Source organism: Herpailurus yagouaroundi, unplaced genomic scaffold (genome assembly GCF_014898765.1).
Source record: "Herpailurus yagouaroundi ecotype Mexico unplaced genomic scaffold, PumYag 160, whole genome shotgun sequence".
In the NCBI taxonomy this organism is placed as follows: Eukaryota; Metazoa; Chordata; class Mammalia; order Carnivora; family Felidae; genus Herpailurus; species Herpailurus yagouaroundi.
In genome coordinates, this window is record NW_024412401.1 from 19,813,335 (window position 1) to 19,841,016 (window position 27,682).

At 49.5% G+C, this 27,682-nt stretch overlaps 1 protein-coding gene across 1 annotated transcript in view; it reads left to right on the forward strand.

The window, feature by feature from the left end:
• DNAI1 (dynein axonemal intermediate chain 1) overlaps positions 1-27,682 on the forward strand; it is a 60,114-nt gene that overhangs the window by 26,848 nt on the left and 5,584 nt on the right. The window contains exons 5-18 of the mRNA XM_040481507.1: positions 123-249; positions 518-645; positions 890-1,009; positions 1,988-2,047; positions 3,243-3,377; positions 6,270-6,354; positions 9,674-9,791; positions 10,085-10,128; positions 19,450-19,697; positions 24,496-24,585; positions 24,716-24,803; positions 25,445-25,524; positions 26,982-27,130; positions 27,237-27,336. Coding sequence (XP_040337441.1) covers positions 123-249; positions 518-645; positions 890-1,009; positions 1,988-2,047; positions 3,243-3,377; positions 6,270-6,354; positions 9,674-9,791; positions 10,085-10,128; positions 19,450-19,697; positions 24,496-24,585; positions 24,716-24,803; positions 25,445-25,524; positions 26,982-27,130; positions 27,237-27,336 — 1,572 coding nt within the window. The remainder of the gene's footprint in view (positions 1-122; positions 250-517; positions 646-889; positions 1,010-1,987; positions 2,048-3,242; positions 3,378-6,269; positions 6,355-9,673; positions 9,792-10,084; positions 10,129-19,449; positions 19,698-24,495; positions 24,586-24,715; positions 24,804-25,444; positions 25,525-26,981; positions 27,131-27,236; positions 27,337-27,682) is intronic.

Sequence of the window (27,682 nt, forward strand, 5' to 3'; positions counted from 1 at the left end):
GATCTATATATATCGTTAACAGATGGGCCACGTTAAGCCTTATAGAATGAAGGCAGACTACATTCTGACTCCAGCAGCCCTTTTCAGGACTTTTGGTCTTACCCAGTCTTCTCTCCTCTTAGGAAGGCACATATAAGTTTATTGGCGTTGTGAACCAACTGGCAGTTCACTTCAGCCAGGTTGGGAACCTGATCCCTAAAGACTCAGATGAAGGACGACGGCAGCACTACCGTGATGAGTTAGCAGCAGGTAGGCCTCAGGTCAGCCTGATGCTACAGCCCAGAGCCTCGTCCCCTTTCTGTGGTCACCCTAGGGAGCAGATCACTAAGCCATAACTTTGCAGCGCCTCTACTTACATAAAGTCCAACAGCTGGCTGTCCTGGATAGGTCTGGGAGTTAACCCATGAGAACCCTGGGGTAGGTGAGGTCTCAAAAGCAGGAACAAAGAAAGCCTTGCCCTACCAGGGGATGGGGGAGGAGGCCTGGACTTTGGGTTCATCTGCAATATCCTACCAAGGTTCTCAGGAGTCCACCAAGGTGGTGATTTCAGAAACTGAAATCCTTGAAGAAGAAGAAGAGCCTAAGGAATCTGAAGCTGAAGCTGAAACTGAAGCTGGGAGTCAAATAGATATGCCTGCAGCTGAGGTACAGTATAATATTGTTCCCATCTCTCCCCTTCCAGCTCTAGCTGTGGATGGAAGTTTCAGGGGTAACTTGTTATGGGGTGGGGCTGAAGGTGAGATGTTAGAGGCTCCAGGTGCCAATGCCTCTGGCATCATCACCCTCTCCCTCTTCTATCCTATCCTAAGACATGACTTCTCCCCACTCCTGACTCCCCACCATCTTCTTGTCACAGCTGAGCCCTGGTCCTATGGGTCTTTTTTTCCAGGCAGCTGAAAAAGTGACTGAAGAAGAATTGATGACTCCTAAGCAGCCCAAGGAGCGAAAGCTCACCAACCAGTTCAACTTCAGTGAGAGGGCCTCACAGACCTTAAACAACCCTCTCCGGGTAGAGCAGCCCCACCCCAGCCCCTTTACCTCACAGCTCTGTACTGTGCATGGCAGGAAAGGAACAGGCCTGACTCCAGCCTCAGCAGCTCTTGGCCTGGAAGGGTGACAGGCATGCACCACAGTTAAATTCTCTGAGGAGAGCTTGAAGCATGTGTTCAGTCCTTATAAGCCATCCTCATGGGAGTTCAGAGTGGGTAACAAGGAATCTGGAGCCCTTCAACTGAGACTGAAACATGTAAGGGCCTTGAAGAGGAGGTCAAGATCTGGGGGAGAGAGGAGAGGCCAGATGTGCCAGGGAGGCAGGACTAAGAGCCAGTTTGACTGAAGTTGATGGTCTCTGTGATAGACTAACTAGAAAAGGCTGGAAAAGCTCCCTGGCTCATAAGTATGGAGGACCCTGAGTACAGGCTGAAAGAATCTCTCAGGATTTCAGGGGAGAGACTCACATATGTAAGACAGTGTTTTACAGAAATGAATCTGTGAATGGAGGGCAGAAGTCTACATGATGGGTTTATGGCAGATTCTAATCACACTGTGTACTCCCTATTCAGTAATCTGGGTGATACACAATGAGGAGGGAGTGCATTCCCATGGTGGAGCCACAGGCCCCAGTATTAGGGAGAAGTCTTCTCAGGGTGAGGGATATTAGTCCAGTAGCTTGCCAGGGGATGACCTGTGTCTTGCATTTAAAGGCTGGCCAGAGCCCTGCCTAACCCCCACTTAGTTGAACTGGCATAATCAGGCTTCATTGCCCCCTATTTCTAGCTTAGTCTTCTGAAGGAAGCTTAGAAGGAAAATGTAGGCTTTCACTGCATCATTTCATCCTTTGTTCAGCCCCTCTTTACTTCCCAGTTCTGTGTCCCATCCCTCCCCCTGCTCCAACTGAAAGGCTTCACCCATGGATGGATATACTGTTGGGTTAAGTGAGAAGGAGTTGAGGGCTCTCCGTTGGTTTCTTGTTGTCATTGTTCACTAGGACCGAGAATGCCAGATGGAACCTCCTCCCAGGACAAACTTTTCGGCTACAGCTAATCAGGTGAGACCCTGGGTCAGTCTAAAAGTCATCACCACACCCCCACCTCTCCACCTCATGCATCCTTGTCAAAGATTCCTGCCCTCCTCATCCATCCATCTCCATGCTCCTTGTCCAGGCTCTGAACATCAGGCATATTAGACAGTAGGTACCCACCTAGTGAGCTGTGGATCAGCCACATGCCTCTCAGGGGCAAGACTATCAAAGAGGGAAATAGGCATGGCTTCCAACTCTCTATAGTCACCCCATGCTGACTCTGAAGTGTTAGCACTCTAATCTGTCCTTCCAACAGTCTTAATTGTTCCTGCAGACCCTCTTTCCCCCTCAAATTCTACTGGATAGCCATGCTGATTTGAGCAGGATATGGTGCCAGGAGACCTGAGCTCAGGCTCCAACTTTGCTGCTCATACTGTAAGACCCTGGGCAAACCGTGTCACCCTTGATGCTTCAATTTCTATTTCTCTGTCAAGCGAGGACAACAAGCAGCCTTGCAGGGCTGTTGGAAGGCTCTGAATGAGATAACAAACATTGAATTATGTTGTGGTGTGGAGTACTGGCCCATGGTGAATTGTTAATATAAGGTGTGTCTATCTGGCCTCCAGGTGGCAGTGACTGCCCAACTCTGGAGAGCACACAGTGATCTGGGTTTTTCCCCCCATATCCTTGCTGCTTCCTTTGTTATGATCCTTGAGCTTCTCTTGCTGTCAGATGCAGTTAGCAGGAGTTCCCTTGCTTTTTGTTTATCTTTTTATGCTCAGAAGGTGTGGTCAGTGCTGTAGTTAGCAAAACATGAACTAGAAAGTTTATCACATCTCCATGGGGGAAATATTTTTTAAATTTCCTAGTTCAGAGTCTTATAAATCACCAAGAAAAATGTGATCCACCTTGATATTTGCCCATTTGTTTTGCCTAGTAGGATTTGTAGTTTGCAGCAATACTGATCTCCAGCTGATAACTGAGCCCCTGAGCTGCAGGGTGGAAAGCCCATCCCAGAACTGCCCTGAGAATTCCTTCATTCCTGTCCTAGAGCTGACAACACAGAAGACAGACATTGAATACATACAGTGGGCCAAGTAGAGGATGCTATAGAGGCATGTGACAGGGCCTGACATAATCTATTTCTCAAGCTCTAAAAGCTGAAGCTGGCTGGGTGAAGATTTTGCCCTGCAATGAACCTTCTCATCTTGCCCTTGCCTAGTGGGAGATCTACGACGCCTATGTAGAGGAGCTTGAGAAGCAGGAAAAGACCAAAGAGAAAGAGAAGGCAAAGACACCAGTGGCTAAAAAAATGGGGAAGATGGCCATGAGGAAGATGACATCTATGGAGTCCCAGGTTTGGTGGGGTTTCCCATGGATCTGTCACAGAGAATGACTGAGTGGGATCTTGGTCTCATGGTAGAGAGAAGCCTGGCTATCTGGAAGGACTTTAAAGACCTTAGGTGGGGAGATAATGTTGAAATATGAATAGTTCTTTCCTTGTAGGAAGGTTTGAAGAGAGCCACAGCTGCCTCTGGCATTCCACACCTCTTCCCAATCTTATATAGGTCTGGAGACCAGCAAGGATTCAGGGTTTGGGGGCTAGGCGGCAACAGAAGACATGAATGTTATTGAAACCCAATGCACACCCTGAAAGAGCTCAGGAGTCTTCTCAGGATGGGGTGGGATGTGATAATAAGGCACCACCTCCCTGAGCAAGGGGTCATGGGGCTTTGGAGAGTGATTTGCTCTTTGACCTTCAGTCCTTGGGTTATTTGTGCTCAATCTTTTAGGTGAGTCTTATGGGCCAGGTGCTAAGTCAGGGCTGATCACAGACACCAGCAGGTTCAGGCTGATGGGTGTGGCCACTCTGGGCTGGATTTACCATGAAGAAACATAATAAGAGTCATTATAGATGTCTATTTTGTGGGGCTCATTGTGAGTATAGCCAGCGTAGGTTTGGGGATCATTATGGAAGTTATAGTGATAGGTCCCCACAAAGAAGATCACCACAGAGAGATGCTGAAGGGCCACATCTGTCCTTTCAACACAAAGAAAGCTGAATCAGGAGCCAGAGTCCCAGTATGGATGTGTTTGACCTGTAATAGGATGGGAAAGATGAGGTCTGGATTCAGCACCCTGGAGAGCTCCCAGACAGCTCTCCGGGAAGCGATTTTGCTATGGAAGCCAGATGAGTTTAAGTAAGTTTTGCTTCCTTTGTCTGAAGTATGCCCACTTCCACTCAATTACATGTCCCTGATAAAAGTCACATTTTCTGGGAGTTTTAAGAGTTCCCTGCTTTGGCTTAATATAAACTGCCCCAATTCCATTTCATTCAATTACAGACCAAGCACTTGTGATCATGATCATGCTGAGTACTGGAACTCTGAAGTGAAAGATGAAGTCCCTGTCCCATGGGTTGCCCTGTCCAGACCCTGTACTATTCCCTAGAGGTTAGGAGCTTCAGAGAGGGTGTTAGCCTGGGTCAAGTTTCACTTGAAGATCCATCAAGGGTTTGGCTATAGGCTGTGTGCTAGGACTATTATTGCAGAAACTTTAACTGCAGCCACCAGGACCCAGAGAAGAAAAGAAATATCCCTGTGGCTGAAAGTGAAAATTGTCCTTGGGTCTAAGCCCTTGGGATCTAACATGTATATCAGACTTGGTGTCTAATATGTCCAGGGAAGTAGGACTGCACTTTCTTCCAGCTTTGGTTGACATTGAAGGCTGTGATGCAGGCAGAGCTCAATTCTCTGGACCAGGAAGCTACAGTGAAGGCATAACATTGTGGGATATAAGATACCCCCCAACATCAGTGAATACCTTAGTATGCAACCTGTAAGCAAGGGAATTGAGTTTTAACTGGGAATCTCAAGTACTGGCCCTGGCTATCTGTAGAACAGAGTGATCTTTTGCTCAGGCCCAGTGCATGCACAGAGTGACACCCTTTTCTCAGAGACCTGCATCTGATGAGGTTGGTATAAAACTCAAGTGAGTGGGAGGGGGAAAGCAGAATAACTCTATGATACCCTGTAGGAAAGTCTGCAATGATAGATCTCAGATTTCTGTCTCATTAATCATTTGGATGAATATACAGAAATGAATGCAGGCTTGTATGATCTGAAAGATTAGGATGGGAATGGCAGAAAGGTCTGAGAGGCCACAAATTTAGTCAGAACCAATAAAAAGCTGTGTCTTCTCAAGTAGTATAGTATCCAGAACAAGGGAGGCAGTGGTCCACCACACATCTGGAACCTGGAGACTGCCAGGACCATGCAAAGGTGGTCAGACTGGTGAGGGACTGGCTTTCTGTGTGGGCCCGAGGGCATGGGACCTGGAATCCACAGAGTTGAGTTTATATCCTGGCTTTGCTACTTATTAGCCAGGTTTTTCTAACCTGTTTCCTCATCTGTAAAGACATCCTAATGATGTTACTTTGTAAGATTGTTGTGAGAACCCAGGATTATGTATAGTTGCTAGTATAGTACAATGACCCCAGATGCAGGTGGCATTATCCATCCCCACTGTATCATGTGTACTCTAAGACTCAGAGAATTTAAGTGACTTACCTAAAGTTGCCAACTGGCTCCTTCTTAATGCATGGGATAGGAAGGGAATGAAGGTCTGTGTGGCTCCAGAATCCATTCTCTTAACCACTGCCTGATGCTGGCACTGCTAGTAACTCTCATTTTCAACACCCATGGGCCTGGTGCTCTGAAGCTCCTCAAGCGTTGCCCACTCAGCTGGTTTCTTCCTGCAGTGGGCAAGGCCTTAGATTAGGAGTCATTTCTGCCTTTTACTCCCTGTATACAAGCATATCTGTTGGACCAGAAGCTCTCTGAGGCTTTAATGAGAGTCTTTGTCATTGCCTGAGATGATAAAACCTCCTGTCTCCACTAAAGAAGCCTCCTACCTCCCATTTTCTGCTCTCCCCTTCAATACTCTTCAATGTCTTGTGTTGTGCTCTGAGATATGCCTTCTCCAGAACAAGTTCAGAATGAAAGAGTACAAGACAGGCTGTACCCAGGGGCCAAGTATGGCAGTGCAAACTCCTTGTGCCATTTAAGAGCTGGGCATTCCCCAAAGGGGGTGGTGAGGTGATCTGGCTTTGGAGGCATGAAGAGATATCTTTACAGAGCTATCCGGGGTGGGTGGTGTCAGAGAGAAAATTGCAAGTCTGGGCTGTGGCTCAAGACATAACCTTTCCAGGTGCTAGCTAAGAGAGCCTGTGGCCTCTGTTTCTCCACAGAGTGATGACATCACCAAAGTGACTCAGGCTGCTAAAATCGTGGAGCGGATGGTCAACCAGAACACTTATGATGATGTTGCTCAAGGTAAGATTTGAAGTGCTGGCAACTACTATTACTGCCTGTATTAAAAATTCCTCATACAAGGCAAGTATTTGAGTGTCCCATGCTAGGTACTATAGGGGTGCAAGAGGAGACAAACTAATCCCTTCCTCCTCTGGATGTCACTAGAGAGACAAGACACACACAGGTCAACTACAAACAATGGAATAAGAAAAATGGGTATAGTGATGAGATCTGACAATAGTGCAGCAAAACTTACATATTAGTGATCCAATGTCATCTTTGCAACAGTCTGGGAGGTAGGCAGAGCAGAGAGTATTACCCCTACTTTACACAAGAGGCAGGTAAGGGCAAGTCTACCTGGCTGCTGAATGGCAGAGAGGACCCAAATCTAGGTCTTGAGTTTCCTAATTCTGTGCTCTTTCTCTACTGTGTCCAGCTTGGAGATAATATAAATGCTATAATGCAGACTGAAACTGCTCTGGGGATCCTCAAGAATGGAAGAAGAGAAACGAGGGATGAGTGGCAACAGTCAAGGAAGGCTGTAGGGAGGGCTAAGCTAGGTGCCAAGGGATAAGCAGAGTGTGAGTAGACTAGCAGAAGGGCAGATGTTCTGGGCAAGGGACAGCACAAGCAGTGACTCGGTGGTAAAAATGAATGGGACTGGTCTCTGGGGATAGAGTGCAGCAGGCTCAATGATTCAAACAGGGGTTTCTTGGAAAGTAGTGAAAGCTCAGGCTACAGAGGTGATTGGAGGCAGTTAATGAAGGGCCTGGAATATCTCAGGGAATCTGAGATTTTTCTGCAGACAGTTCAAAGATTCTGTCCAGGCAGGAACACAGCCCAGTGAGAGTATGTCTGGAGAAGGATGCAATTGGACAGAATACAGGGACAGAGACAAAAATGAGGTTCAGGTGTGGGGTGGAGTGGGCCTCACCACACCTTTTCCAGAAAATGGAGAAAAGGAAACAGCTATAAGAGTGAAAAACCAACACCAGCATTCACTGGGAATGGCCTATGTACTGGGCATTGTGCTGTGCAATTTACTTGTATTATTTTATATCATCCTGACAGACACACTGTCAGGTGAATTCCATTATTATCTCCATTTTATAGGTGATAGATTTGGGCTATCGCTACTTGTTCAAAATAGTAGCTAGTATGACAAATGAGTGGTACAATCAGGACTTGAACACAGCCCCTTAGATCCATAGCTGAAGCACTTCATCACAAAGCTACAGAGCCACTGGGCTGGAAGAGACTTTTCAAAAAAAAAAAAAAAAACAAAAAACATTCAATAAGTCTATGCTGGTGATTAATTAGTGATGAAGTGAAGAAAGAGATTGATTCAGAAATGCTTAAATCCTGGGGGCCTGGGAAATTCTGGTGTCTTTGACAGAGCCAGGGAAACAGAATCCTTCCCATGGCATGAACAGCACATTCCCAAGTGGCTTGTATTTCCCTAAGAGGTTGTGCATTTATTTGGAGCAGCTGCCTCCCCAAAGTTGGCAGCTCCTTGTTGCTGGCTGGTCTCCTTTGCTGACAGCCTAGGGCTCTTCTTGGTGACTTGATGCTCATTGCTCACCCATGGGACATAGAAACCAGGGCTGCCAAGACCAGAAGCCTACACAAGCCCCCTTGTTATCATTCAGGCTGGAAAACGACCTTGAGTGCTTTTCAAAGCTGTCAAAGTACACAGCAGCTGTGAATGAATTTGTCACTCATGCAGCTTGGCTTCCTGAAACCCAGCCTCTGCAACCAGCCCACCAAAGGGCTGCAAACACGATTAATATCCATGGAGAAATTGGCCTTGGTGAACCTTTTTCATTTGTAAGAACACAATCACATAAAAGTGCATTGAACTTTGATTTTTTTTAATTGCATACTCTTTTCCCTTTGGGAAAGTGTAATCATGAAGAAGTGAAAACAGAGAAGTATTACCAATTAATCTCCTTCTGAAATGAAGTATTTTCAAAGATAGCCTAAGCTCAGGGATCTCTGATATGATCAAGGCTCATGCCTCTGATCACTCAAGTCTTTTTTTATTCTGAGACATTTTTGAGGTTTGAATGTAGTCCCACAACCTCAAGGCTGGGGGCAGTGCCTGGGCATGTCCTTGACCGTGTTGGATGAGAGGATTAGTTTTCTAATGGGTTACCCTTGATTGGAAAAAAGACAGAAACTTTTCACTTCTGTTGATTTATTTCATTGCACTCTTTGAACAGTCATTGGGTGTCTGCTCTATGGCTGGCCCTGTGCTAGGCACTGCAAGTCGAGAGATGAATATAACATGCTTCCTGCTCCCCAGGAGCTGTCTGGTAGGAGAGACAACCAAAAGGATAAATAGAAGCAACACAGCATGACAGACATTTCAGTAGAGACAGGGCTGGAATGGAGGAAGAAATGAATTCTGCTCAACAAGAAAGTGAAGGCCTCATAGAGGAGAAAGAGTTGAATCTGGATCTTCAATGAATAGGAGTTTGCCAGGAAGATGAAGGAGCAGGACATTTCAGACACTGATACAGAGGTTATGTGAACACCTGGCTGGAAATGACATGGAAGTCATGGTCTGGAGCCTTGGTTTGACCATGGAGCCATGTGCAAGGGGAGCCATTGGGGGATTTTCAGTGGGTTGAAGGAGGTAGTGTGGTGAGGTGATTTATTTATTTGCATTCAGGTAGCTCTGTGGAGCATGGACTGGAGGAGGAGTTACTGGAGGTGGGCAGACCAGTTAGGAGGATGGTGTAATAATCCAGGCAATGGCTCTTGGGGCCTGGGCAGTGGCTATGGGTTTGGAGAGAAGTGAATGGATTAAAAGTAGTCAGAAGGAAAATATGAGAGATGATGGAGAGATCAGTCAAGGATTACTCACGTTTCTGGCTTAGACAAGTGGAAGGACAGATGGAGCTTTTGCCTAAGTTGGAGGAAACGGAAGGCAGAGACAATTTAGGGCTGGAGATGAACTTAAGTTCAGAGAACCCATCAGGGATCCAAGAAGCTTCACCATAGTGGGGTTTAGCCACAGATACAAGGACGGACAAACCTGGGATTTTATCTATGCGGACGTGACTACTTTATTGTAATTTGCCTCCAACAACAGGGATGACAGTAACAATAATACGTATAGAGAGCTTACTAGGTGCCAGGTATTTTTCCAAGTACTTTACATATATTAACATTTAATCCTCACAACAGTCCTTTGAGATAGGTACTATTACTGTTCTCACTTTGAAACACAAAGAGTCTGATTGTTTGGGCCAAGGAGATACAGACAGAAAGTGGCGGACCTGGGCTTGCCATAAAATGGCAGTCCTAGGGCTGATTCAGCCTATGTTTGTTTAAGATTTTAAGTACTATGAGGATGCTGCCGACGAATACCGAGACCAGGAGGGTACTCTGCTGCCGCTCTGGAAATTCCAAAATGACAAAGCCAAGCGCCTGGCCGTCACCGCCCTCTGCTGGTAAGTGTAGACATTGCAGCAAACCCGGAGCCCCTGAGCGCCTGCTGGGTGCCAAGCCCAGAGCACGGCACTTCTACTGCATTTAACTACTTTGAGGATGACACGTAGCATTATAGAAAAAAAAAAAAAAAATGAGACTGGGATTCTTAAGGGATTGTGGGATTATCCCAGGTCTCAACACTCAACAGTAGATATCTGCAGCATAGTTAGGCACCAATATTCATGGGAACGCTCATGTCCACAGGAAAGCCATGTTCATTTCCTGGGCCAATGGGTTCCTATTTCTTTTGCAGGAACCCAAAGTACAATGATCTGTTTGCAGTGGGACATGGCTCCTGTAAGTAATCTGGCTATTTGTTCCTTTGCTCACTCAATCAGCAAACATTTAAGTACCTATTCAATGCAGAGCTCTTTGCCAGATGTGAAAGAAGTAAGATGACTAAGATATAGTCACTTCCCTCAAGGGGCTCACAGTCTAATGGGGAAGACTGACAGTCATACCAGCAATTGGTGCTGGGTGAAGGAATATACCAAAGTGAGCCTTGAATGTGTTATTGTGGTGAAGAAAGAGGGGAGGCACTTCTGACAGAGGGACCAGCATATGCAAAGGTCCAGAAGCACAAGAGATATGGGAGGAAATGAAGCTGTTGAAGAAGCCAGGGTTGGCCCCCAAAGGGTTTGGGAAGTCATTCTAAGAAGCTTGGACATTCTCCTGAGGGGAAATCACTGAAGGAATTTGAGAAGCACAGGGACAGAACCAGCGCAGGGGGAATTGCAGGCATGAGACTGGGTGGGGGCTGGGAAACCAGTTAGGAGGCTGGTAAGGCACCCCAAGAAGAGATGGCAGTATCTGGACCACGACTTTGGACCGGGGATGGAGAAGTAGGTTTGGTAAGCTTGAGAAGGTAGGCTGGACCAGACCTGGGGAGAGATTGGATGGTGAGGCTGAGAGAGGGAAGTTTCCTGATCCGGCCCTGGGAACAGGCAGGGGCGGGGACAAGGGCTTGATGTTCATCACTTGGCCCCTGGGCCCTGGAAGACCACTATTGTCCAGGGTGTTCTCACTCCTGCCAGTGCCCCCCTCACCCCTGCAGCAGGAGGCAGCACTGTGGTAACTGTGGTAGTTTGCTTAGCCTTCATGTTCCACGGTCCCTGCAGAAGCCACTACCTCCAAGCTGGCCTGGACATTCCCTTTTCCTAACAGGAGAGGGCCCCACACTTCATGTTAGCGCAGCTCCCAAGCTAACAGCATGTTCCCTGGCTGGGAGGATCAGCTTCTGTGAACAGAAAAAACCTTCCATTCTCCAAGCTTCTCCTGGCTGGCAGACATGCAAGCTCCTGCGCTCTACCCCTCAGACCGCCTGTCCACCCAGCCCATTCTTTGACCAGGATGCGGGAGGTGGAAGGGAGGGCAAGGAGGAGTTGGTGTTTATCATTCCTCTCAGGGAGGAGACCTTGGAGCTGCTCCCAGTCTCGTGGTCTGGGCTGCCTTTGAGGATGCCCTAAATGCCTGCTTTGTGTCCCCACTCCTGAGGGTGGGCTGCTGCCAAGCTGGAAGCACCCTCCCCCTCTGGCAGGGAACTAGCACATTCCTCCTGCTCTGCTGCAGCTACTGGGCTTGGAACAGGACCTGGGGGCTGGGCAGGCCCTCCAAGGAGTGGGTGTGGACCCCCTGTGAGGCTCCTCTCAGCCCAGGCTCCCTGCCCAGGATGGAGGCAGGGGTGAGGCAGGCTCCCTAGCAGGTGGGAGGTGAAACTGCATCAGTTCTACTCCCATCCTCCTCTCACCCAGGGCCAGAAGCAGGGTGGCAGGCTGGTTGGGGTCATGCAGAGGCTACCCACAGGGGCAGCTTTAGCCAGGAACAGTGAAGAAGAGTAACCCACCCTTCAGGATTAGATGACTCCAAGCCTGACAGACCCAATGGTCTCCTTTAGGCAGGCATGCACCCAGGAAAGGTCTCCTTGTCCCTTGCTGGCCACATGGCAGACCTTCTGGCTGGAGGGTCACTTCCCAGTGGTGTGACCTGGGGCCAAAAGTGTCTTCTTTTTTTTTTTTTTAATTTTTATTAAAAAAAATTTTTTTTACATTTATTTATTTTTTGAGACATAGAGAGACAGAGCACAAGTTGGGGAGGGGCAGAGAGAGAAGGAGACAAAGAATCCAAAGCAGGCTCCAGGCTCCCAGCTGTCAGCACAGAGCCCGACATGGGGCTCGAACTCACAAACCGTGAGATCACGACCTGAGCTGAAGTCAGACACTTAACCGACTGAGCCACCCAGGTGCCCCCAGCAGTATCTTCTGAGCCTTGGCTTCCTTATTGGTGACATGAAGAAACTGACACCTGCCAGACTTCCTGGGCTGTTGCTAGACACACTTGAAAGAAAAGCAAATGGGCCCTGTGAACTATAAGAACTACCCACATATAAAGGACAATCATTGTTGATTTGTCTGTCATTCTGTCCCCTCTCTTTCCTGCAGGAGTCTCAGGGGACCTAAGCAGAGAAAGGGGGCTGTGGGGATGGAAGAGAATCAGACAAGCCCCTACCTACTCTAAAGAGCAGGCCCCAGCAGCAGCGGTGGTGGTATTTGCTGTTGCTGCTACTGGCACCAGAGTTATTGGCCAGCTTGCATGTGGGCATCTTTCTCCAGAACCTTGCACATCTCAGCACCATTCTGCAGAGGCCTGAGCAGAGCCAGTCTGCGCTGAGACTCAGAAGGGCTCCTGCATTCATTTCTGAGGTCACCTCTGGGAGTCCTGTGCTCTCGAATACCCCGAAAGCCCCCTGGAAGAAAGAGGGCAAAGCTGAGGCAGGGAAAAAACTAGGCACCCTAGTTACCGGATGGGGTCACTGTGAGGAGCACCTGGGTCGCCAGCATCACACTGACTTTGGAAACTCCCAGATGCCAGCCTCCCAGCATCAGACTTTGCCTCAGGCAGACAAACACTGGAGTGAGAATTTGGGTTTGTTGTTGGATTTGATACTGATGAGCTCAGCCCAGACCTCCTTTTGCCTGGAATTCCCAGATATTTATTCTATAACACTGCCAAGAAGGTCGTTGGAAGGGGTAGGCACGTACCTAAGAAGGACTGGGGCCACTCTCCTATTTGGGCATAGAGCAGGTTGGCTGGAGCAAGGCCAGGTCAGGAGCAAATGGGTGGAGAAAAGGGAGTCCAGGAAATTGCCTGCAATAGCAAAGACACATTTGCACCTGCCTCCCCTGTGTGGCTACTGGATATGAGATGGTGGGGATGTCAATCTGCATATAAGGCAGACACTGGGATGTCCCCTAGGGCCAGGCTCCATGTCTCAGCAGAGTGGAAAAAGATGCTGTCAGCAGGTGAAAGCAGATGGAGGAACGTTGGAGGGCAAGGGAAAGTAGTCTAGGAAGGGATGGCCCATGGGGCAAAGCTAGGATGCAATTCTATCAGCCTACTGTACTGAAGGGGTCCTTTCCAGCCCGTTAGCCAGTTGATAGCAGGGAAATGAGGACTCCTTATGATCTGTTGGGCAGAGATGGTGGAACAGATCCTGGACACTCTGTGTGGTTCTGACTGGCTATCGCACGGAGATGAGGAAGAAGCTTCCCAGTGGGCTACATCTAAGAAAGGCAGAAGACCTAGCTGTCCCTCAGCCCCACTTCCCTCTGGGAGCAGCCATTAAAAGGGGCCAAAGTCAGGCCCTGAGTCCCAGCACTAAACCCTTTGCCACTCTGTACCATCACATCCTGGCCTGTCTCTGAGATTGCCTAGGCCAGAGATACACTTGTAGGGACTTAAATCTTTCCTGATCATTTATTTGTCAGCTTCACTAATTAAGCAGTGTTAATTTCATTTACTGAAAATGGAAATTCATCCACCTCATTTCTCCCTGTTCATCCTCCACACACAAAATCCATCACTCCTCAGCTGCAGGCTGCGTAAAATTTACAGGACTAATTATGTTGTCAGGTCTCTTTGTAAATACAGTCCATAAAGGCCACTGTGCTCGCTGGGTTGTAGTGCAAGGGCATTCCCGTTGTTAGTTTAATTACTGGTTAGTTATTTAGGTTCTCAAATGTTTGCTTCATTTTCCCTAAATCAAATTAAATGTCCCGCTTGATGTATTCTGTCTCCAAGGCCTTGCTCTTATTTCCTACACTGTTTAAATATGACTTCTAATCGGATGAGAGTGCTCGGCAAAGCCCAGCTGCCTGGGAGACTGAACCCAGCCTGGCACCGTGGCCTCTGGGCCATCCTGGAGGTTTGGAACCCTCTAGCACTGATGCCATTTCTTGGGGAAGCCTTGGGCTGGTCCCCTGCCTTTGGAAACTAAAAATCCTAACCCAAAGGGCATTTCTATTCCTGGAGTCCAAGGTGGCAGGGCCAGGTGTAGGAAACTGAGGGAGGGTTTCGTTATTGTGGTTAGAACAGCTGGGGATCATTGCATCCATCCTCCTGACTTCTAGAAACACTGCTTCCAAACCATCCCAAGAAAGATTATTATCTATGGGACTTCTCCCTCTGATTCCTAGAAGTAGAGTCTGGATCAAACCTCCCCGAATGCCTATATTTGTTTCCTATTGCTACTGTAACAAATTGCTACAATAATGCCACAAACATAATGGCTTCAAACAACACGAATTTATTATCTTACAGTTCTGAATGTCAGAAGTCTAAAATGAGTTTCACTGAGAAAAAAAAAATCAGTTGTCAGCAGGGCTTCAATCCTTTTGGAGGCTTTAGGGGAACATCCATGTCCTTGCCTTTTCCAGCTTCTAGAAGCTGCCCATATTCCATGGCTTGTGGCCCCCTTCCAGCTAGCAATTGCATTATTCTGACATCTCCTCTGACTCTCCTGCCTCCCTCTTTCCCTTATAAGAACCGCTGTGATTACACTGAGTCCACTCAGATAATCCGGATAATCCACTCAAATAATCTCCCTGTCTCAAGGTCTTTAACTTAATCACATCTCCAAAACCCCTTTTGCTGTGCAAAGTAACATAGTTATGGGTTCTAGGGATTAGGACTTGGACATTTTAGGGGGTGTTATTCTGCCTGCCACAGCCCCCCTCCAAATGCCTCTTGCCAGACTTAATAAGGGAGTCATTAAGCAGCTGCTGTCTTGGAGTCAGCCCTGGGCTAGACTCATTTGGAAAGCCACAGTGAAGAGAGGAGAAGCCTGCTGTCGAAGCTGGCTTGGTAAACTGGTCTCTGCAGCTTGGCACCTACTTCTCTCTGGCTACTGACCTGGTGTTATCCTGGTGGACCGACATGCCCTCTGTCTGCCTTGCCTTCCCTGAATCCTGAGCAAGAGCCCAGGCTTCCCCTGACAGCCACAACTCTCCAGAGTGGCCCCCTATGATCTACAGCTATAACTTGCAAGACAGGGGTGGAGCTGTGGGACTGTGGCCCCCACTGGGGCAGTTCAAGAAGAACTACTCCTCCCTGGGCACTACTCTGCTAGGGCCCTAGCACAAGGAGCTGAGGGAGTGAGAGCTTTGGTCTGTGGTGGAATTAAGCACTCCCTCCCCTGAGACCATGGCTTTCTGAGAACTGCCAGATCAGATTCTATTAGGGGGTTGACTCTCCTTCCCAGAATCTTATGAATCCTTGAAGGTCAGAGTCAGGGAGGCCTTAGAGATTATCCAGCAGAGCAGGGGTAGGAGGAGGCAACCCTTACACTGGAAAGAATAAACCTGCTGGGCCAAGCCATGCTCACTCCATTCTTTGATGGAGTCTTGTGGCAGGCTAAGGAAAAGACCTGCTCATGACCACCTGTCATAATGACATATAGGTAGAGAAGAGTGAGGGGGCACACACAGAGGAGAGGCTGAATGATCTGGAAGACTTCCTGGAGAAGGGCAAGAGCATGAAGTGGAGCTAAGGCCAGGCCAGCAGCCCTCTCCCTCTGTCTCAGAGTTACAGACTAGGTGGTTTCTCTATCCTTCTGTTTCTCTCTGCCTCCCCCTCCCTCTCTCTGTCTCTTTCTCCCTCTTTCCCTTCCTCTATTCCTCCTCCCCTTCTACATAGTCACATATACTTACTGAAATCTGTAGCCTGGAGGAACCTGGAATTCCTTCAGGGGCCCCAGATTTCAGAGTCTCTGCCACTATACAATGGAGTGTGGAGGTGGGGGCCCCCATCTGTGTTACTGGAGCTACTTTGAGGAACCGGAGAATTTGTGGGATCAGGACAAAGTACCCCAGGGCCCAGGGCCCTGTAAGCCTTGAGCCTGATGAGATTCTAGTCTTTATTGGGAACCAAGGCACTGTAGGTGACCTTGATGCCAATGTTGTACTCCTGGTTGGTGGCATTGTCCTGGGAATGTTGGAGGGCCGAGCAATGATGTCACTGGGCTGCTGGTCGGTGATAACATACTGGGAATGCTAGAGAGCTGGGCAATGATCACTAAGACTGCTGGTAGCCTGAGTGATTATATTACATGGGGACCACTGGTGGTCTGAGTAGTGATGTCATTTTAGGACTTCTGGAAGACAAGATGATGGTATCATGATGTTACTGTTGGAGATTTGGGCTGTGATGTCACACAGGGTATACTTAGAGAATGAAATAGGGGCCACTGGATTCAGGGATGAGAAGATCATAGAATAAGATGGAGTGCAGTGGAAGCCCCAGTTAAATGAGAGTTTTCTGTGTTCTTCCACTGTGGTTTTGGCATTTAGGAAACACATAGTCTAGCCATGATTAGAAGCTGTGATCTTGGGACTCCTAGCTGGCTCAGTCAGTAGAGCATGATGCAACTCTTGATCTCAGGGTTGTGAGTTCAAGCCCTACATTGAGTGTAGAGCTTACTTAGAAAAGAAAAGAAGAGAAAAGAAAAGAAAAAAGAAAAGAAACTGTGATCTTTATGTCAGGAGGGCTCATTTGGTTACAAGTAACAGAGGCCACTAGAGGTGGGTTAAGAAACAGGGACTTATTGTCAGGATGCATATGGCTTGGGAACTAAGATAGGTCTAAGGTCTTTGTGTGATTGATTGTTCTCTGTGTCCCTGTCTCTTGAAATTCATGTTTCTCTATACCAGGAGTTTCCCCTTATCGTGCTTGACTACCCTATCCCTTACATGTTCTCTAGTCCAGATTCTGGAGAGATTAGACTGGTTTTCCAGTCACCACCACCACATTAAGTCTGGTATCCCTTCCTTTCTCCACTTACATGTGAATACCATATTAGTACAGTGTAATTTCAGTGATAAACAAGATATTGCATAAGGCAAACACCATGTGATGGGTCTGATGCACTCAGGCACACTATTTCTCCCCTCTGGCCTCAGTTTCCCCATCTATAAAATTCTGGAGCTGTAAGTCCAGCCTATAGTCTCAGTGGTTCTGTGAGCAGGCCAGAGGTGTCCTCACTACAGAATTATTAAGCCAGGCTAGGGTTTCCGACCTTCCTTTTGTCGTTTCACTGGTCATGAAGATATTGTGTACACAAGCAGGGGCAGGGGGTGCTTAAAGTTTGTCTAGAGAAAGTGAGTCACCACTGCTGTACCTCAAGGGGCCAGGTCCTATGCCACAGTAGGAGCAAGTGCGAGGGTCATACCTGCCTTTGCCCTTTGGTGAAATAAGGAGAGCATCTGAGTACTCAGTCCAAGCATCTCAGTCACCCACTTACTCATGCTTTCATTCACTCTTTTGTCCACCCACTCACCTTTGTGCTTACCCACTAATCCTGTCAGTCTTGCCCAGCATCAAGGACAGATTGAACATTAAGGGCATCAATAGTTTTCCTGTGGCCTGGCAGTTACCACTGACTACCCATGGAGGGGCTGGCCTCATTCAGCTGCAGGGTCTGGCTCTCTCATCAAACTAAGGACTGCTGAGGGTAAGCCCACATAAACAGTGCAGTGTCTCTGTCCCTGCCACAGTCCAGCCCAAGGGGAGGCTCAGTCAGGTGCTCAGGATTTGTGTGATGAAGAAAAGGAGTTACAAGTGACTGTCACGCTGCCCAGTTCAAGCCCTGCATGATCTGGGTGGGGTACTTCCTTCAGCAGCTACAAATCTCTCCCTTTGAGAGTCATCCCTCAGGGCCATACAGAAGGAGCCCTACAGGGTGAGGGACTGCCAACTCCCTACTGGCTTTGAGATAGTACCAGGCATAGGGTGACCCACTTGGCTCCAGAGGATCTAGAAGCCCCCAGCTCCTCCTCTTTGTGGGAGGTTCACTTTCTCCAGAACATAACCATGTTCCTTCCTGAACCACTGTGTGCCCTCCCCATGGCTCAAGCTGCACCCTGGAACCTTCCACTGGAGGGGCAACTCCCTCCTTGCACACGAAGCCTCCTTTGCAAGTGATCACTGGAGGGGTTCCCAATGGGAATCCCAGAGTTGGTGAGGATTAGCAAGGGAAGGTGGGCTCCCCCATAGAGAGCTGCTGTGGTGAGCATGCCAGCTTGCCTCAGCTTCCAACTCTACCCACCTAAGATCAGCCTGGCTCCTGGCTACATCCTGCTCCCTAGTGCTGGCTCCCAGTGTGTACCAACTGATGTTTTCAGAGTGCCTGGGTTGGGGGTGTCTGGTAACTGTAGCCAAGCTTATGTCCAGAGCCCAGGGAACCCAATCCAGACTGTCCCTGAGCCCAGCCCAGGCACTTACTCCCTTGAGTAAGGGGCAGCATTAGGAATAGGACAGAAAGAATGACTCATCGAGACTAGTCAAATTGGAGTGTCCTCCTTATTTTTCCCACCCATGGGCTCCAGACTTCAGGACTGGCCACCTTGTCTGGACGGCCCAGGCCTGCAGTTGCCAGGGACAAAAGAGGTAGCCCGGCAGAGAAGGGAGGACAGCCCTCATCTCAGCTAAAAGTCTCCCTTAGCATAGGGTCCCTGAGATGGGGGGCTGCTCTAGACTTCCTCTTCTGAGCTTGGGAAGGGTCCTGGACTGGTGGCAGGAGAGCTAGACTTGAGGGATGAGACTATAATGTTCAGTGACTACATTATGAGGATAGGTGCCACATGAGCAGAGAATGAAAGTAAGCAGGAGGCTCCCCACTGACACGAGACAGGCAGGGAGGGGGATGAGTGGTCCACTGTTGATGACCAAAAGCTGTGCTCAGGCCAGAAGGATGACACAGAAGGATGACCGGCTGTCCTGGGACCTCTCAATTCTGGGAGCATGCCTATAGCTAGGGTGCAGACTGCAGCTGGGGACTGTGGCACTAGAGGGTATGGGAAGATGCCCATAGGTGGCTAATTTTGTAACTTGTAGAGACAATTCCATGTTAGTCCAAACTGAACTCCTTTCCTGGGCTGGGCGTGGGGAACACATGGGCATTATCCAGGCATCTAAGGACAACCACCTGCCCCTGGGCTGGGCTCCTGAACCCTCTCTGAGGTTACTGCTCCGTCCCAAGCCCACACACATTCTTCACCTAGAAGCTCTGAGCTTGCATCCATCTTTCCTGTACCCCAGGGAGATTAAGGAGAATGATTGTCCGTCCCTCAGATAAGCCTGGTCAACTTATCTGTTGGACCCTCCCATGAAGCCTAAGAAGGGGTAAGTCAGGTCTCCTGGTTCCATTTCCGAGAGAGAGGAGATGAAGCCCAGAGAGGAATCCCACTCTCTCTGACAAGCAGAGCAGGCAGATCTTGTCCATCCAGTGGGGGAGGGGCATGGGGGTCAGCTGAATCCTACCCCAGCCTGGCTTCTTCCCTGGGACAGATGACTTCATGAAGCAGAGCCGGGGCATGCTGCTGCTCTACAGCATGAAGAACCCCAGCTTCCCTGAATACATCTTCAGCAGCGAGAGTGGCATCATGTGTCTTGACATGCACGTGGACCACCCTTACCTGGTGGTGGTGGGCCACTACGACGGTAATGTGGCCATTTACAACCTCAAGAAGCCCCACTCCCAGCCCTCCTTCCGCAGCTCACCCAAGTCTGGCAAGCACACGGACCCTGTGTGGCAGGTCAGCCTCGAACCAGGATTGGGAAAAACGGGTATAGGATCCCTGGAGGAGGGACCTTGTGGAGGACAGGCCATAGGCAAGCTTAGAAGCCAAGGAGCTGTGAGAAGGTGCAGAGGAGGGCAAAAGGTGGTTATTAGGAGGTAAGGGGTCTGCAGTGAGCTTGGGTCTGCTCCTCCAGTGCTGCTATCAAGAGGGCCCGCATCTGTCTGCTAAGGGTCTCTTAGGTGCAGTGATCAGTGACTCATAGCCCATGGCTAGAAGACTCTAAGACCTCACAGACATACTCGGCTGAGTATGTCAAGGGCTCCAGTTCTCCAGTTCCCTGTGTATGGGCTTCCTAAACTCCCCATGGGGGCTCTCCTCTGCCATCTGGGCTAGATTTGGGGGCACTCCCAGACAGGAGTAGGTGCTGCCCATTGTTTGCCCTCTGGGTGGGGCTGTAAGGCCTGGTAGGTAAGGTCTGTCCCTGAGGCCTCTCTGTAGCATCGCTCTTCTCCAGACAGGCATAGGATGGGACCATTACCCTGACACTAGGGCTAGATTTCACCCTATGTTCCCCATGTTATCGCACTAGGAGTGGATTTCATGTTTCATCTTCAGAAAGTCTCTTAGCTCTGGCTTTGCAGACCCTTCCTTACTGTATTCCAAAAGTCCCCCTCCTTCTGAGGCTGCATACCCTTACCCATGGACAGGTCTGGGGAAATCCAAGGATAAATTTCTGCCTTAAGTCCCCCCAAGATCTCTGGGCTCCTCAGGCAGTGCTGGGACTCTGTCCTCTCATCTTCCTCAGCCCCCTGCCCTAGTAGAGTCTCCAGGCAGGCTCTGCATCCCTGCATTTCTGGCCCTGAGCTACCTGAGTCATGTGGACACCTGCCTTAGGAACTGGCTCTCATCTCCCAGACAGGCCTGAGCAGAGGGAGGACTGTCCAGGCACAAGGGACATGGTGTCCTCTCCACTCTATCTTTTACCCAGAGTCAGGGCTCAGATGTCCCCTTCCATAAGACATCCTCCCCCCTACTCTCCACCAGAGCAGGGGCCAAAACTCACAATCTCAAGAGTTCTCTCCTCTGAAAATCCTACCTTCTAGTTCATTGCCTCCAGGCACATGGAGGTCTCCAGACAAGGGGAGGCTATCTGCAGACATCAAGACCCAAGAGAGGAGAAAAGACCTGCTTAGATCAGACTAAACAAGCATCAGGCCTGCCCCTGCTGTCCTGGCTCACACAGCCCAGAGCAAAGCACAGAGCATCTCTGATTGGCCTGACCACCCTTCTCAAGCCCAGGAGAGGGCAAGGGGCCAAGGTCAACCATCCCACTGCCACACTGCTATGTTCTCTGAATCAGACAGCAGGTTGGGAAACGAAATGGGGCATGCAGAAGACACGTTATTTCTTTCACTGGGTGGGTGCCAGACAGACTGGAACCCACCCAGACAGGGATGGCCTTCTGCTCTCCCACCATCCTGTCAGGAAAGCAGGGCTACTACCTTTGCAAAACCAAAGACTCAAGAGTTCTTGGCAGGAATCATGGCTTTTGACATGGGAGGGGCCTTCCTGTCTCGCTCATTTCCTGACTTCTTATTCCCTTTTTTCCCTCCCCCTTGCCTCATTCATCTCAGTAACTCCTCTCTGTTTGCTCCTCTGGGAGCTGAGGGTGCTTAAGGGTTTGGTCCCTGGGGTTCCTACCGGGGCGATAACCACAGCCATAGGCTAGGCAGGACAAGGCAATATGCTAAATGCTAAAGAGGGCTCATGGGAGCACTGAGGAGCGACATCTAGATTATCCAGGACAGGGAGCAGGGGCAGGAGCATCAGGTCTTCCTAGAGGAAGAAACACCTGAGCTGAATTGTAAGGGGTGAGAAAGTATTAGTTAATGACAATTAAATATAATATGAGATCCTAGGACCAAAAAAAAGGATATTAGGAGAAAACTAAGAAAATCGAATGAAGTATAGATTTTAGTTAAAATAGTATTAGTTAGATAAGGAAGGGTACAAAGGGGTTACATGTGCAATACACAGAGGCATCAAACAGCATGGCCTGCTGGGAAGCAACACACCATTTGGAGCACAGTGCGGGAGACAGGGAGGATCTGGGAAAACACAGGCACCCAGTTGTGAGTATGCGTCTCTAGCAAGTGGGAATCTTGGACTTTAAGGCAGTGGTTTCATGAAGTGTTAGTACAGAATTCCAACATATTAACAGTGGGGGGTGGGGCTGCTTTGGTGAATCAAGGTCCTGCTGGCTTGAGCGTCCCCTGTTGTCACTCCTGTCCTCTAAGATACTTTCACAAGGTTCCTAAGACCATCAGAGAGTGTGGGGGCAGAGGAGTAACACAGTCATGCTTGTGTCTTGGAGATGTTCTCTCACTGCAGCATGAGAGATCTTGAAACTTGAGCTAGAGCAGGGGCAGTGGAGATAGAAATGAGAAGGTATGCTCGAATGCTGTTGAGGCAATAAAATCAATAGAAGGAAACTAGGCAGATATGAGAAAGGGGAACAATTGGTGATGCTACCTGGCACTCTGGTTGGGAGTACCCAGTAGAGCATCCACAGAGGTAGGAATGCCAGAGCAGGAGCAGGTTTAGGCAGAATCCAAGAAGCTAAAGGAACACCTAAAATTAATATAACACCATACATTATTTATAATTAAATACATACATATGTACATATATACATACATAAAAATTTTTTTAAAAGCCAGAGGAGGTGTCCTACAGGCAGTTGGTTGTATAAGCCTGGAGCCTGGAGGAAAGCTTAGGCTGGTTAATGGTATGCCAGAGACATCAGAGTCTAGGTCCTTTTTAAAGGGACTGTGTCTCAGAGGAGACCAGAGAGGTTATTTTGGATCTCAAATGCCAGGCTGAGATAGAAGGACTTTGTTCTGTTAGCAGCAGGGAGCCATCGAAGATTTTGGAGCCAGGGAGAGAACTATCTGTTCAAAGGGGACTGGGTTCCTGCCCCATGGCACAGACTAGTTCCCAAGCGAGCCCATCTAGGTAGCCCAGCACTATTCAAGCCCCACTGTGAAGCCTCAACCAGCAACACTCTTTGGAGTGCGTGTGTGTCCTGTGCTATACTGCGGAAGGGCACCGGGAAGGATAGATGAGCAGAGATGGGGGTCAAGTATATTTGCCCTGATCAGATAAGGCAGAAGAGAAGGAATCAATTAAGCAGGCTTCATCTGCTCCTTACTACCTTATCAATTTCCTGGTCATTCTTTCCTTCTCTTAACCCCACTTACCACCTGACACCCCCACCCCCCCACCCCCGCCACCATTTACACTACCACCTCCACCCCAGGAACATGTGTTTGACTTGTACACACACACACACACACACAGAGGCTCACTTGCAAATATACACAGCAACCCCCATTGGGCATCAGGCTGCTAAGTGGGGTGTGAAATACAATTTCCATGCATGCTGGCGGCTGCTCATTAAACACTTCCCTTTGCAGCTCCCTAGCGCCTCTTACAGCCTGGCCTTTGACACCCCCTGTCCCCTCCCCCCTTTAAAGAGACTACCTTTACACAGAAGGGGAATTGGTCTCAGGCTAAGGGCCAGCTCTGACTTATACCTCAGAGGCTCTGTGATATTCTAGGCCCCCCAGTGGAAAAAAGAACCAGCTGACAGGACAGGCCCAGGCAGGACTGGGTCCGCCCTCCTGTAGCTCTGATCAGCCAGGCCTGGGGGTTGGTTGGGGACAGTCCATCCCCTCTCCCCTAAACCACGCCCCTCAACAGCCATGGTGACAGCTCTGGTCACAGGAAGCTGAGCTGGGTTCTAGACTCCCTCACTGGGCCTCTACTTATGACAGGGGGAAGGGACAGGGTCCCAGCATGGGAGGTCAGGAGAGAGCTGGAGTATGGAAAGCTCTGGGCACCCAGCCCCACCCTAGCTCTCTGGGACACAGCTTGGCCAGGCCTCCACATCTGGCAACAGAAACTTGAGCCTCAAGCGTGTCATCTTCATAAGACAACAGCTCTGTCTCCAAAACACTTTCCCATATGTTTTCTTCCAGCCCTGAGAAGATGGGTGGGGCACAGTTATTAACCCCAAGTTGCAGATGCAGAAATGCAGCTCAAATCTGAGATTTGGGAGCACGATTCTGGGAGCAGGAGCTCGTAGTGAAGTGAAGGTGGGAACAGAGGAGAGACCACCTAGAGAAAAGCCCACCTGGAAGCGGAGAGCAGGGGTGGGGACCTTCTCCTACTTGTCCCCCAAGCGAGCAGGAAAAACTCTCCTGCAGAACCTTGGCTCCCTGATTCCTAGGATGAGGGTCATAATGAGGATATTCGCTAACATTTATTGAACATTTAATAGTTGCAATGTTCTCTCATCAGGGCCTCATGTTCATTGTCTCATTTAGTCCTTACAACAAACCTGTGCTATTACAGTTCCTAGTTTATAAATGAGGAAACTGGTTGATGGACTCTGTCCTTTCCAGGCCCTTTCTACATAAGGAGGTTGAGACCAGAGACACCATCTTCCCCTACAACTGGCTCTGGAACCCAACCCAGGGAGGAATTGGGCACCTCCAACACCAAGCCAGGGCATTAGGGCAGTGCCCTGAGTGGCATTGTTATCCCAGGATGGTCAGGGAGAGAGGGATAAGAGAGACAGAGATGGGTGGAAGGAGGGAGGGAGGGAAGGCCAATTGCAGGACCCTGGGAAATGGGCTCCCAGAACTTGCTTCTGAACCTGACATGGACTCTTGAGGGAGCCCTGCTCAGCTCCCAGCCCTAACTCGACACCATACCAGTGTCCCACAGCTCACGGTTTGGGATGTTTCAGGTCAGGTGGCAGAAGGATGATATGGACAACAACCTTAACTTCTTCTCTGTGTCATCTGATGGCAGGATTGTGTCTTGGACGCTCTTAAAGGTGCCTGTTTCCCAGAAAGGGTCATATGGGGTGGAGATGGGGCTTGGGGGGAGCTGAATGGCAAAGTCTGCTCTCAACCCTGCTGATGTGGTCCCACCCATGTACCCTCCCCCATCCCTTGTGACTGCAGAGCGAACTGGTTCACACAGATGTCATCAAACTGAAAGTGGAGGGCGGTACCACGTATGGTCTCGATGGGTTGCAGCTACACACAGTGGGTAAGATCCCCAGCCCACTCACACCCAGGCCCGGCCACCTCACTCAGGCCTCATGAGGGTCAGAGATGGTAGCCCTCCCCCTTTACCGAGCAATCCCTCCTCCACTTGTGCTGGATGGAAGTCTGGCCCTGTCCTCCCAGTGCTTGGCTGTTTGCAGACCCTCTCTGTTTATGCAGGTCCCATCCCAGTTTGCAGACCCTGTTCCTGTTTATGCAGATCAGGTGCTGTTATGCAGATCCAGTCCTGTTTATGCAGATCATGCCCCTGTTTACCCAGATCCTGTCCCTGTTTACTCAATTCCTACCCTGTTTATGCAGAGTATATCCATGTTTGCATAGACCATGTCCCTGTTTGCAGACCCTGTCCCTGTTTACCCTGACCCTGACCCTGTTTAAATCAATTCCTTCCTTGTTTACCCAGGCCCCATCCTGTCTGCAAAAGCACTGGCCGTTTGCAGTCCCAACTGCCTGGGACAAGCAGCAGGCCAGGCGGCCGGTTTCTGTTTGCTTGCCTAGCCCCAGCCCCTGCAAGAGCCTGCAAGAGCCAGAGCTCTGGCTGTCACAGGGGTCTGCTGGGTAAAGGAGGTGCTGGCAGCCTCCCTCCCAGAACCGGTCTAACACTGCTGTACCTCTTCTCCCAAGGCTGTGGCACCGCCTTTGACTTCCACAAAGAGATCGATTATATGTTCCTAGTGGGCACAGAGGAAGGAAAAATCTACAAGGTGAGGCAGCACTGACCTGAGAACCACGAGAGTTTATCCTTCTCAACAGACCCTATTCTGACAGATCTTAGGGTTTGACCAGTTCTAGAAAGCTTCTTGGGAGAAGAGAAGGTATTTCTTGACTTGTTTCGGTGGCAGGAAGAGTGGATGACTGCAGGAAAGAGGATGAAAATCTAGACGGTGACTTTAGCCCAGTCTGGCACATTTCCCTCTGGGCCCTCCCTCCCTTCCTAGGAGTAGAGGAAGTAGAAGTAGGAGTGGGTGTTGGGGGGGAGTTGGAACATTCTGAGAAGACTTCCTGGAAGAGATGAGAACTTCAGCTGAGCTTTGAAAGCCAGGTAACAAGAAAATTAATCTCTGAATCCTGGGTGTCCCAGCCAGTAGGATGGAACTTCAAGGCCAGTTTCTGCAAGGTCTCAGTGTTAGTAGGTGAACATCCTTCTGAACCTCCATCCATCCAGAAATAGCTCTGCTGCAAGCTTTTCTTAGGCTCAAAGACTCAGAATGTTAATTACAGGCAGCCTCCCGGGAGCCCCTAAGGCCCAGCAGGAGCTGGTCTGAATGCAAAAGAGGTCCCCACCCCCCTGTACACCCCTCCCTATGGCAGCGTGGGAGAGGCAGAAGGGAAGAGACTAGTCAGTCACACTATCTCCTGGAGGGAGAGAGGGAAGGGCATGATGGTCTGGGCAAGAAACCCAATGGGAAGTCATGAGTTGGGACTTGCTTCTGGCTCTGCACCTGCTCTTACCTGGGCAAAGTGGAATGTTTATCACAATTGCGAGGATTCTATAGGCTGTGAGTGGACTCAGGCCTTGGCCTGGACAAAGGCTAAGGCACACGTCACCAGGGCCCCCAGGCCTGCTTGGCCTTGGTTCCCAGAGAGAAGGCCTTTTCTACTTGGCCTGGAATCCTCTGGGCAGACTACAGCACTGTCTCTCACCCTCCAGGAAAACTCCCTACCCACCCAACCCCCAGCCCATTAAGCCCCTCCTTCCTTTCTTTCTTTCTTTCTTTCTTTCTTTCTTTCTTTCTTTCTTTCTCTTTCTTTTTTTTAATTTCTTTTTTTAACGTTTATTTATTTTTGAGACAGAGACAGACAGAGCATGAATGGGGGAGGGTCAGAGAGAGGGAGACACAGAATCTGAAACAGACTCCAAGCTCTGAGCTGTCAGCACAGAGCCCGACACAGGGCTCGAACTCACGGACCGCGAGATCATGGCCTGAGCCGAAGTCGGCAGCTTAACCGACTGAGCCACCCAGGCGCCCCCCCCCCTTTCTCTCTAGTGTTGAGAGCACAGAGAAGAGCAGCCAGTAGCTTAGTCCCATTTCAGCGGTGACAATAATGTGGGGACAGAAGAGGAGTCTTATTCTGACCCTCCAGGGCACCCAGGGAAGTGTGGTGGCTGCTGACCTCTCTCTCATTCCTGACCCCCCCACCACCCTCACCCTTGCCCCAGTGCTCTAAATCCTACTCCAGCAAATTCCTTGACACCTATGATGCCCACAACATGGCAGTGGATGCTGTGTCCTGGAACCCATACCACACCAAGGTCTTCATGTCCTGCAGCTCCGACTGGACAGTGAAGATCTGGGACCACACCATCAAGTGAGACACATGCCCTCCCTCAGGCCGCACTGTGGGCTGGGGCCACCGGGGCTCTAGCACCATGAGCCCTCTGTATGGCAAACTTTCTACCCCTCCACCACTGCAGGACCCCGATGTTCATCTATGATCTAAATTCAGCTGTGGGCGATGTGGCCTGGGCACCATACTCTTCTACTGTGTTTGCAGCAGTTACCACCAATGGGAAGGTGAGTGCCCCAGCCAACCCTCTACTAGAGATAGGATGAAGTATCTCAGGGGCTCCCTCTTAGCCCACAGAGTACCCTGCTCAGGTAGGGGAAGGTGGGACATAAGGATTCTGTATTCTCAAGGGTTAGGAAACCCAGAGCCCTATCAAAAAAAGAATCATTCAGCCCATGAGGCCTCAAGGAGAAAATGGTGCTGTTCATCTTAAATGAGAGAACACTCTGGGGGATAAGATGCCATGAGGAGCAGTTATCTTCTCTGAAGGTCCTGGGGAGGGAGCTACAGGATGGCAGGGACAACCCTGATGTAAGGGAAACTTCTGAGCCAGAGGTTATCTGTGATTGAAAT